Below are 12,046 nucleotides of genomic sequence, written 5' to 3'. Positions count from 1 at the left end.
TGTTGGAATGGATCTGTTGACTGCCTGCTAATGTACTGTATGTTGGAATGGATCTGTTGACAGCTTGCTAATACAGAACTTCGGCTGCCACTGTTGATGATGACAAAGTGATTCGTATGTCTTGCATGATTTTATAAATGGGACCAGAAATGGACCAGCCTTAGTAATATAGATTTAAAGACCTTGAAAGCAGTTAAATATAAGCAAAAAGTAATTTCTGTTCAGCTTTTAATGTAAGTATTTGTTTTTTTAACAACCCCATTATGACATACAAGGAGAGGATATATGGTTATCAATCTGTCTGTCCATAGACACTTTTGTTTTCAGAGTACAATGCTCAAGCTGTGCAGGGTATCTATGATATCTGGTACTTATAGTATATGTCTTAACTGTTCACAATTCTTTAGTTTCCATAGTTTTTTCTCTTTTAATCAGTTTGTTTGACCAACATCCTGTCTCTCTACAGTTTCATTTCCATAGTATAACTCTTACACCATTCAAGGTACCTACATAAAACTTGGTACACATATTAGCGATCCAGATGCACATCTTGCTGTTCCCAGGTCGTCAGTTTCCATATTTTTCATTTTTGATCTGTTTGTTCATCCAGCCAGCCCATCTTTTACATATTCTTTTCTGGAACAGAACTCAAACACCATTTAAAAAATCTCTTTGTAACTCGGTAGTTATTGACTAGTGAATCAGCTGTGCCTTTTGCTGTTCAGAATTCTTCATTTGTAATATTTGTTTAAACAAATTTGGTCAGTATGTCTATTCACTCTTCCATCCATCATTCACACTTGTCTTTTTCTGGAGCAGAACTACAAAAACCATTTTAAGATATTGGATTACATATTAGACAGTTGGATTACATATTAGACTATTGGTTCAGATGTGCCATTTGCTATTAATGTTTCTTTACTTTAGATGTTTGTAATGTTTTTATTTGTTTATCTTTCCATCCATCCATCCATTATCCACACTTTAGTTTCTGTGCAAAGCCGTCAAAGATATCCCTCTGAAAAACAAACATCATTCAAACATTCTTTTCAGGAGCAGAACTCTAAAAGCATCTTTGATAAGATGTATGAAATATGATACACTTACTGCACACTAATTATGTTGAGGTGCCTTTTGCTATTTACAGTTCTTCAATCTCAGTATTTGTAATTGTTTGTCTATATGTCTATCCTTCCCATTCATTATCAGAATTTAGTTTCCAAAAGCATTTTAAGATATTACCTTGAAATTTGGTACACTTACTGAACTTGTGGTATGCATATTACTCTTGTTATTCATGGTTCCTCGTTTCAGTATTTTATGACATTTTTTATCCATTTATCTGTTAATCCAACCATGCATCCATTAATCACACTTTAATTTTCAGAGCACAGCTCCAAAACCATCCAGAATATCTCTTTTAGCCTTGGTGCTTATTTTATTTATGCTCCATGCTCCTGATGTTCCTTATGCTATTCACGATTCTTCTGTTTTAATATTTGGATGTTTTGTTTGTTTGTTCTTCCATCCATCAGTTATCAATAATTTTGAAATATTTAGAAATATGTTGCATATATCACACTAATTACACCTCTCCCTTGATAACTCGTGCACAACGGGGTCAACAAACATAGACCACGCTATAAGCAAGGTGCTAGTTACCGAGGGACCTTCAAAAATTGGAGGGGGTACGCAACGTTAGGGAACTGGGCTGTTTATTGACTGAATCCTCATTTTACAATCACGTCGATAATAATTTTTAATAATGCGTTTTTTCTAATGAAGTTGTTCGTTATTCTATTTAAATAACATTTATTTTCAAAATATCCAACATATGAAAGATCATTCCAACTGGTTTCAACAGCCATCACGTGTATGCAAAAAAAGTCTGTGTATTACATCACTGCTTTTTGTTTTCTTGATGTGTCTGGTTCCCATAGTGGTGTTTAATAGTATCCTGCCAAATCGCAAGACCACAGAGCAGGGAACTAGACTAAATGTCGATACACCGCCAAACAAGATTCCTTTTTTTCAAAAACACACAACATTTATTTCGTAGGACAATCATCTTCGTCGAAACTCAATTTTTGTATTGTTCAAATAGTACAATATTGACGTGATTTTATTGGAAGTAACACTGAAACTTATCATCCGTGAGGATATCTGTAAGTGCTAGTTCATGAATTCTCTGAAACCTGCTTGCCCACAGTGGTCCATATCTGTGAAATCAAGCTCTTTATTTTATAAAGTATTCACTTTGCTTGGCTGCTTTGTTATTTTTATCACAGTTATGAAAGGGTCAGTTAATTTAAGGTAGATTTTGTTATGTACACAATAACATTTAAAGTGTTCGATTGATCAAATGAAGTGAGTTCACCCGACATACGACCGGGGCTGCTAGATATTAAGTTTGTTGGATTTGTGTGCCTTTTAACTTTTCTTTTATTCCATTTCTTTATATAATTCAAAAGATGTAATTAACATGATAATACAAAGGAGGCCAGCTTTTAATTCATTGCAACAATGCAACAAATACTTCCGGAAGTCAGTTTTCAAAACATGGTCAGCACTTAATAGGTTCTCAGAGAAATGCTCATGGACATAGCTGTTACGGTAGATTACGCATTTTAAGTTTAATTTCAAGAGGACACTTTGCATTTATGATAAGTACACTTAAAAGGAACTTAAAGATAGAACTAGAACACAAATTTCAATTGATAAAAAATTATTTAATTTGTATTTATTTATTTATTAAAGTACTGTCTCCACTCTGCATAAGTGACATTTTCATTGATCAAAATTTCCTTACATATCATTAATTGCGGTGTGCTAGGAATGCCATTTGGAAAGAAAGTGTAAAAAATTGTATGACCTATTTTTACTTTTGATATTTCATAGTGTTGATTAAAATTTCCAGGTTCTATCTACCGTTTTCGACAATAAAACAATCGATACATCATTGTTTCCGTTACCAATTTTGATAGCGATTTTCTTCAAGTTCAACAAATAGGGATCAATTTTGGGGGTATTTTCTGGTGTAAAAAATGGGATCCACACCTGATCCCGCATTATAAGCAGGTTCGCAAGTTATCAGGGTGCGAGTTATCTATAGAGTGGTGTATGTAGATATGCCTTTTGCTATTCACAGTTCTTCAATTTAAGTATGTTTAATGTTGTTATCCTTTTATCTATTCATCATCCAGCTACCATTTTCATTCTAGAGCAAAACACATCTCTATCACTCTCCTCTACAAAATACATTATGTCTTTCACTCTCCTGTATACATTTTTAATATGAACTTCCCATACAGGGCTGGTCAGATGTTATAAATGTCAGCTTGACTGGAAATTTGAACTTGCCCTTGAAAGATTTTAGTTTGCCCCGCAATATGACAATATAATGTCACCATGGTAAAAAATACAGTTGAAAAAAGTATGAGTGGTATTGTATTATTTTAGAAATAAACAGCTTATTTTGATTTTCTTTTATCTTTATTTACACATAAAGAATATATGCCAATAATTAAAGATATCAGAAAAGTGATTCTGGCTTCAAGCCTTCTGATTCAACCCAAGTCAGTGGTAAGAATTATTCCCATTGCAATTATAAAGTGAGTATTCAGCCATTAAACAGACCCTTTACCTTGTTATCACATGATGTGCAGGCAGATTTTGGTTTATGCAGGATTAAGTAGTAGAACAGTCATTATAAACCATGATTTGCCAGTGCATAATGTGATGGCATTTCAAGCTCTGTGTTGTTTGTAGTCTGACTCAGTAGGCAAGCATTATATACAGTAGGCTAGAAATCTGGTGGGACAGTTTCATTGACTGTTAATAATTAGTAGGGAGGAGTCTTCTCACTCAGCGCCTGTTCCTATGACAGGACTTGAAAGTCAGCAGACCATGAATACATACAAATAATACAATTTACTAGGGTTTTTTTTAAAAATCTTCCCCATTTGTCAGTCTGTTTGCTCAAAAAGAGAACCCTTCACATTTATCATATATGTATGAGAAACTTCATAAATTGAATGTACTGTGCCATATGGTACTAGCATTGTGTTATAAAAATTGCTGGACTATAGGGTAAATTTAGTAGTTGTCTCCCTTTAGTCAGGTGTAAGAAGGTATGTCATGATTATTTTTGTCTTACATATATTAAACTGACAATTATTCTCTTGTGTACAGGTAAATTTCAGGACCCACCAGCAGGGATACTTCCACCAGCATCACCATTGCTGGAGCCTTTTGTAAACAAGTGAGCTAAGTTAAATTGTTACTTCGTTATAAACACCATATATAGCTGCTTGTAGGTCAAGTTCAACTGCATACTATTCAGATCCCGATCTGTTGTCACACAATGCAGAAAAGACCCTGACTCATTATGCAATATCAGATCTGGGTGTATGTTGTATACAGTTATCTTTTTATGTGAGTATATTTGTTACAAACTTGCAATGACACTTTTTGTTGTTGTTGTTGTGGGGTTTAACGCCATTTTTCAGCACACGATAGGCTATGCATGGCGGCCAGTATTAATGGTAGAGGAAGAACCCGGGAAAACCCCAGGAAGAACCACCGACCCACGAGAAGCTACTGGCATGCTTTCTCACATATCCACATTTGCCGAATCCTGGACTCGAACCCACGCAGACAGAGGTGAGATGGCAGTGATCCGTAACGGAGAGCGCTTTAGACCCCTCGGCCACTCGGGGCCCCTGCATTGACACTAACAGGAACATGTATTACCTCAAGGTGCAAGTAAAATATATTAAGAGAGATATTGTTAAGAACATGAATTATTAAATATATTGCTTACATTCAGACCTGTTGAGTACTTGGCTGTGGATTTTGTAACTTGATACATTTTATTGGACATCAAATGTTATGTATTTTCATTTTTTTAAAATTGGGTTTGTTTTTCTTGCTGTTTAAATTAATAGATTATGGAAGGGATTCAATTTTTTCCACAAATGGATCATTGCCTGTTGGGGCTTTAAATTTGTGGTTTGTAAAATCTACAGAATTCACTAAAATTGTTACCCAGTGAAAAATAGTTAATTTGTGTTATTTGTTAACTAAGTATTTTGAAGTTATTAAATGGACAGTAGTTGACATTCCTTTTTGCAAGCAGTGCAGCATGCAATAAAATGAGAATTAAGTTGAATAATACTTAGATGACCCTTCATCTGTACCAAGCTAAGTAACACAGATGGGTGGTACAATTGACAGAACATGATCGATTGTTCTAGGAAGCTAGAGATCAGTCATGCTTTTCTAAATCACTTTTCTGACAGATGATGCAATCATTGTTAACACCATATTATATACAGCTCAATTCTTAAATGAAACATTTATCTTGACAGTTTTCATCAAACACTAAAAATTCAACACATGAAGGTTTCCAAATTACTGCCATTGTACTCAGGGCTGTTACATTTAAACATTCATGGTACCCAGGGAAGGCACTTTTTAAAAAAATATATGCATTGGTACTCTGATTACTTCGAGTTCACAGAGAAATGATACAAAATTCTGAATTGCATCAGTTGGTGACTAATCCACATTAGAAGTGCCTGCCCTGGTTCCTGAGTATATGTGACTGGAAAAGCCCTTAAGCATTTCATAAAGACTCTGACCATTTATATGTGTCCTACCCAATTACATGGAGACCATGACCAATTGTATGTGTCCTAATCCTTTCATAAAGACCATAACCAATTTTATGTGTCCTAATCCTTTCATAAACACCATAACCAATTTTTTATGTCCTAATCCTTTCATAAAGACCATAACCAATTTTATTTGTCGTAATCCTTTCATAAAGACCATAACCAATTTTATGTCCTAATCCTTTCATAAAGACCATAACCAATTTTATGTGTCCTAATACTTTCATAAAGACCATAACCAATTTTATGTGTCCTAATCCTTTCATAAAGACCTTAACCGATTTTATGTTTCCTAATCCTTTCATAAAGACCATAACCAATTTTATGTGTCCTAATCCTTTCATAAAGACCTTAATCGATTTTATGTTTCCTAATCCTTTCATAAAGACCATAACCAATTTTATGTGTCCTAATCCTTTCATAAAGACCTTAACCGATTTTATGTTTCCTAATCCTTTCATAAAGACCATAACCAATTTTATGTGTCCTAATCCTTTCATAAAGACCTTAATCGATTTTATGTTTCCTAATCCTTTCATAAAGACCATAACCAATTTTATGTGTCCTAATCTTTTATAAAGACCTTAACCGATTTTATGTTTCCTAATCCTTTCATAAAGACCATAACCAATTTTATGTGTCCTAATCCTTTCATAAAGACCATAACCAATTTTATGTGTCCTAATCCTTTCATAAAGACCGTAACCGATTTTATGTGTCCTAACCATTACATTAAGACCATAACCAATTGTATGTGTCCTAACCGTTACATAAAATCCAGAACTAATTTAAACAAATTTTTTTGTCTTGGTTGTTTTAGTATTAGTATGCTTCTTGATTTTTTTATTATTTTATTCATACTTTGGCATATTGACCATCCTATGCTTCACATGTGTTCAGAGAGAAATACCAGCATGTATCTTGAATATGGTCATCCAATATTTATTTTCAGGTAAATATTACTTAGTGTTTCTATACAAATAGCATGCTGATTGTAGCAGTTACTGCCCTTGGGCTGAAATAGACATGCTGAATGATTGACAAATCACCATTAATTAAAGTCTGGTCTTTTGGGAAATTATTTACTGATAATAAACAACACAGTAACTCATTTAAAAATATAATTACTGTATATACTTGCTTATAAGGAAAGTCCAACTTCAAACTGTGTAGACCCAGATCTGCCATTGCATAATGCGCTGGCAGTTCTGGGTCTGTGCAATTTGTTTGGAGTAATCAGTAAAACAAAAAACATATACCGTGACTTGCAGGCACAATGTACTGAGGCAGATCATAATCTTTGTTGTTTTTGCAGTTGGACTTATAAGGATGTATATACAGTAAATCATTTTATATACCATCTATACTTGCTTATAAGTCAATCCCAGTTGCAAACTGATAGTGCTGCAAAAAATGTGACTAGTCTGAAATTTGACGTTCCTGTGTATAGCGAGTGGGAGTTTGAATTTCAGGTGATTTAGTAGGTGCAAGTTGTTAACTTGAAATCAAATTCAGCATTGCATAGTGTAAAATTAGCTTCTCTTGTTTCATTTTTTAAAATGTTGCCAGACTTGCTGTATAAACAAATAAGTATTCAAATAACATTTTATATCTGAATATTCACAAAGCGTTCCAATCTGAATTTTCAGTTATTTATTTCATATCTAATATTTTCCGAGCTTTTGAATAATTAGGATAAATTACAGAAAGGAAGCAGGTAAAATTGCATTTGTGATTGAGTAACTTGTCTTATTGACATGAATGGAATGAGGGGAAAACTCCAGCAAAGTTTGTCAAACATCTGATTGGGATGTTTAAAAAAATTTTTTTTAAGTATGCCAGTGAAAATGTGGATCATGTGACAGCCTGTATAAAATCTGAATCTTAATTTTTAAAGCAGAGGTTGTCTGCCATTTTATTTTGCCTGGTTATGCATTACCCGATGTCAGGTAATGCACTTACTCTGCGTTTAAGTACTTGATCTAGGTATAACCTTGTTGGAGTTATTGCACCCGGCTAGAATAATAGACTGGATTTTGCATTGTGATCATTGACTGATGATACTAGAATTTTGTTTATCAAGCAATAATGGAAAATGTGCTTATTTTCAGATTGTTCATGATGAGATTGATTGACATTCCTTACATGGATTTGACTGGGCCAGATTGTAAGTTGTACATTTCTTTTCCCCTTGCTATTCAAATTGCACAAGGATATTGTGATATTGACACCTCTGTCCATTATTCATATCTCTTTTACTCAGTCTCTACAGAAAATGACTGATGCGGCGGTCTATTGGTTTGAGAGTCACCCTCAGATGCTATAGGTAGCATGTTCAAAGCCTGACTGAGTCATATCAAAGACTTTTAAAATATTTACTTGCAGCAGCCTCACTTGGCGCTCAACATTAAAAGGCTTGAACTGGTCGGCCTGGTGTCAGGATAATGTGAATGGGTGGGACGTCATGCTACATGTCTGTGGTATGATGCCACAGTACTAGACATAGCTATAACCTGTCACACTGCAGGCATCATAGGAATATGACTGAAAAATTGTTAAAGCTACTTTAAAAGTCCTAATCATACACACACACACACACACACACACACACACACACACTGCAGAAACTGCAGGGGTGAAATTTTAATTGGTATTCTATTTAGTTTATTTTAATTAGAATTTTACTTGTCCAAATGGTAACCATCTGCAGGAGAGGTGGGGCTTTGCCTCCCTCCTCTGGGTCCTGTTGGAAGGGAGTCAAAAGGTCAAATGAACTCGTATGTCAGTTACATTGCCATTCATTCGACGTTTGTTGACAGAAATTGATATGTATAAGAGTAGTTTTCCAAATGCTTTTAAAAGAAACCTGGGCCTGACCAGAATTTTTCACTGCGCATGTGCTGCCAACACTGATTTGAATTACTGTTCGGCGTCACATCTTTAAAACATTTCCACCACCAAGGAAAAAGAAAAGTATTGCACAAAAAAGTGACATTTACTTTGGAATATACCAAACATTTGCCTTGCATTCAGCCATCAAATACCGATATACATAATGCTTTTTGCACACAGTGTGCCACAAATTTTAACATTGGGCATGGTGGCAAAGACGATGTAAGGAAGCAGATTGGTAGCAAAAAGCACATAAAAGTTGGGAAACTACATGAAGACAGCTTTATCGAGTGTTTGACGTTTTTAGATTGAAAGATTAGCATATATCGTAATTTGCTTTGAGATCACAGTTTTCCGCGCATGTGCCGACCATTAATTGTTCACCATTCGTTGTTTCATCTTCTGGATTAATACCATTTAGTAATTAAGCTACACTGCAGTTAAAATGTTTTCACCTCCAAGGAAAAAATATTTGTGTTCCACAAAAAGTGAAGTATAGATTGGAGTACACCAAAATTTGGTCTAGCGTTCAGCCATTGATGTACATTATGCTTTTCACACAGTAGTATGTCAAGAATTTTACAATTGGGAATAATCACAAGGGCTGGTATTGTTGCTTACAATTGGGAATAATCACAAGGGCTGGTATTGTTGCTTACAATTGGGAATAATCACAAGGGCTGGTATTGTTGCTTACAATTGGGAATAATCACAAGGGCTGGTATTGTTGCTTACAGTTGGGAATAATCACAAGGGCTGGTATTGTTGCTTACAATTGGGAATAATCACAAGGGCTGGTATTGTTGCTTACAATTGGGAATAATCACAAGGGCTGGTATTGTTGCTTACAACTGGAAATAATCACAAGGGCTGGTATTGTTGCTTACAATTGGGAATAATCACAAGGGCTGGTATCGTTGCTTACAATTGGGAAATATCACAAGGGCTGGTATTGTTGCTTACAGTTGGGAATAATCACAAGGGCTGGTATTGTTGCTTACAATTGGGAATAATCACAAGGGCTGGTATTGTTGCTTACAGTTGGGAATAATCACAAGGGCTGGTATTGTTGCTTACAGTTGGGAATAATCACAAGGGCTGGTATTGTTGCTTACAATTGGGAATAATCACAAGGGCTGGTATTGTTGCTTACAATTGGGAATAATCACAAGGGCTGGTATTGTTGCTTACAGTTGGGAATAATCACAAGGGCTGGTATTGTTGCTTACAGTTGGGAATAATCACAAGGGCTGGTATTGTTGCTTACAGTTGGGAATAATCACAAGGGCTGGTATTGTTGCTTACAATTGGGAATAATCACAAGGGCTGGTATTGTTGCTTACAATTGGGAATAATCACAAGGGCTGGTATTGTTGCTTACAACTGGGAATAATCACAAGGGCTGGTATTGTTGCTTACAACTGGGAATAATCACAAGGGCTGGTATTGTTGCTTACAACTGGGAATAATCACAAGGGCTGGTATTGTTGCTTACAACTGGGAATAATCACAAGGGCTGGTATTGTTGCTTACAACTGGGAATAATCACAAGGGCTGGTATTGTTGCTTACAACTGGGAATAATCACAAGGGCTGGTATTGTTGCTTACAATTGGGAATAATCACAAGGGCTGGTATTGTTGCTTACAGTTGGGAATAATCACAAGGGCTGGTATTGTTGCTTACAGTTGGGAATAATCACAAGGGCTGGTATTGTTGCTTACAGTTGGGAATAATCACAAGGGCTGGTATTGTTGCTTACAATTGGGAATAATCACAAGGGCCGGTATTGTTGCTTACAATTGGGAATAATCACAAGGGCCGGTATTGTTGCTTACAATTGGGAATAATCACAAGGGCCGGTATTGTTGCTTACAATTGGGAATAATCACAAGGGCCGGTATTGTTGCTTACAATTGGGAATAATCACAAGGGCCGGTATTGTTGCTTACAATTGGGAATAATCACAAGGGCCGGTATTGTTGCTTACAATTGGGAATAATCACAAGGGCTGGTATTGTTGCTTACAATTTACCTGTCATATATGTACCATGTAGTAATATTATTATGAGTACATGTATGAAAGATAAATTGTAAGCAGCGAAATGAGCCATTGGAGGTATGTAGCAGAACAATGTGAAACAACACACTGCTATAGCACCCCACCCCCCATCAGATTTCAGTTTTGGAGTACTTTAAGCCACCTACTCAAGTCCTGCATGCTACCAGTGCTGAAGCATTGTTTGTGAGCTTTCTTGTTGAACATAACCTGTCTTTCTTAGTTGGAGATTAGCAACAGTGACAGTGAAAGTTATTTCCTATTTTGAGGAAAAATAAGACAAACTTTAGTGCCTCCTTAAGTGCTGAAAATTTGTAGCAATTTTAGTAACAATTTAATTGGCAAGGTGTGTTCACTTTAATATATTAAATTCAACTCCAAATATTAAAATGTAGCTTGGAGTCCTTGTTATAAAATACATATATTAGTACATGTCAGTTTGTTATTCCATCTGATAGTATGAAGAGGATATATGGATATGAAAGAAAGCATGATAAGAGAGGGGGTGTATATTTATTTTCATATTATTAATATCAGTCTTACATTGATATGACTGTGCCATAAGTAACCCACCCACCCAGCCATTTTGACTTGGGGATTTAAGTCATCAGGGGGAATAATGGAGGCAACCCTGTGTACCCATGAATGCATCCCTTGATGTTGTTCCAGTTTAGAATGTCTTGGACATTGTGAAAAATCGTGCATTAAATTAAAAACTTTACTATTTATTTATGAATTGTACCCTTATTTTTCCTTTATCTTCTTGGGATGCTTAAAAAATTATTTACATCCGTACATGCATACCATATATACTTGCTTATAAGTCAGCCTTTTTTTACCCAAAAAAATTATTAATGCAGTGTAGGGGTCATAGATATTTTTAAAAATCTGACCTTACTCCCTCAGCTTGTAAGGACAAGCTTGCATTGTTGTCTCAATTCAGAATGTTTTGATAGAGTTGCTAATTAGATAAATACATTCTTGAGCATCTAAAAGCAGCTTTGTTTCCCCATCTCCCAATCTGCATCACTATTGTTGTTTTTCTCAGCAAAGTCTGTAACTGGTGTGCCATGAATTTGATACTTGTTCAGTACCATGTTGAGTCCCTTTGATTTGATCATACAGCGCACCTGACACCTGTCCAGTAGCAGCAATCCACAAGAAAAAGTATGTTCTACTTGATAGTGTCAGAGTTAAGAATAAAATTCAAAAGATATAAAAGCCCTTATGTAAGTTGGGAGTTTTAATTTGAATGAGTGCGTTCTCTAGCAGTGTGTTTCAGGCACATTTGATGCAGTCAGTGACACAGAAGTTGCAGGGACATCAAAAATATACCAAGTTGTGATCCCTGGCAGTACTACAGCCATTGGATGTTTGCCCAAGTGCAGCTCTGACACACTGACCATGTCACCCCTTGCAGA

General features: G+C 35.5%; 1 protein-coding gene across 1 annotated transcript in view; it reads left to right on the top strand.

Moving 5' to 3' along the window:
• LOC149802955 (poly(A)-specific ribonuclease PARN-like) overlaps nt 1-12,046 on the top strand; it is a 145,669-nt gene that overhangs the window by 74,918 nt on the left and 58,705 nt on the right. Inside the window, exons 16-17 of the mRNA XM_089952468.1 lie at nt 4,192-4,261; nt 7,787-7,842. Coding sequence (XP_089808594.1) covers nt 4,192-4,261; nt 7,787-7,842 — 126 coding nt within the window. The remainder of the gene's footprint in view (nt 1-4,191; nt 4,262-7,786; nt 7,843-12,046) is intronic.

The sequence above is a fragment of the Sinohyriopsis cumingii genome, chromosome 3 (genome assembly GCF_028554795.1).
Source record: "Sinohyriopsis cumingii isolate HCF-2022 chromosome 3, ASM2855479v2, whole genome shotgun sequence".
In the NCBI taxonomy this organism is placed as follows: Eukaryota; Metazoa; Mollusca; class Bivalvia; order Unionida; family Unionidae; genus Sinohyriopsis; species Sinohyriopsis cumingii.
The sequence above is the reverse complement of the archived record's forward strand: the minus strand, read 5'-3'. Positions and strand labels throughout refer to the sequence as shown.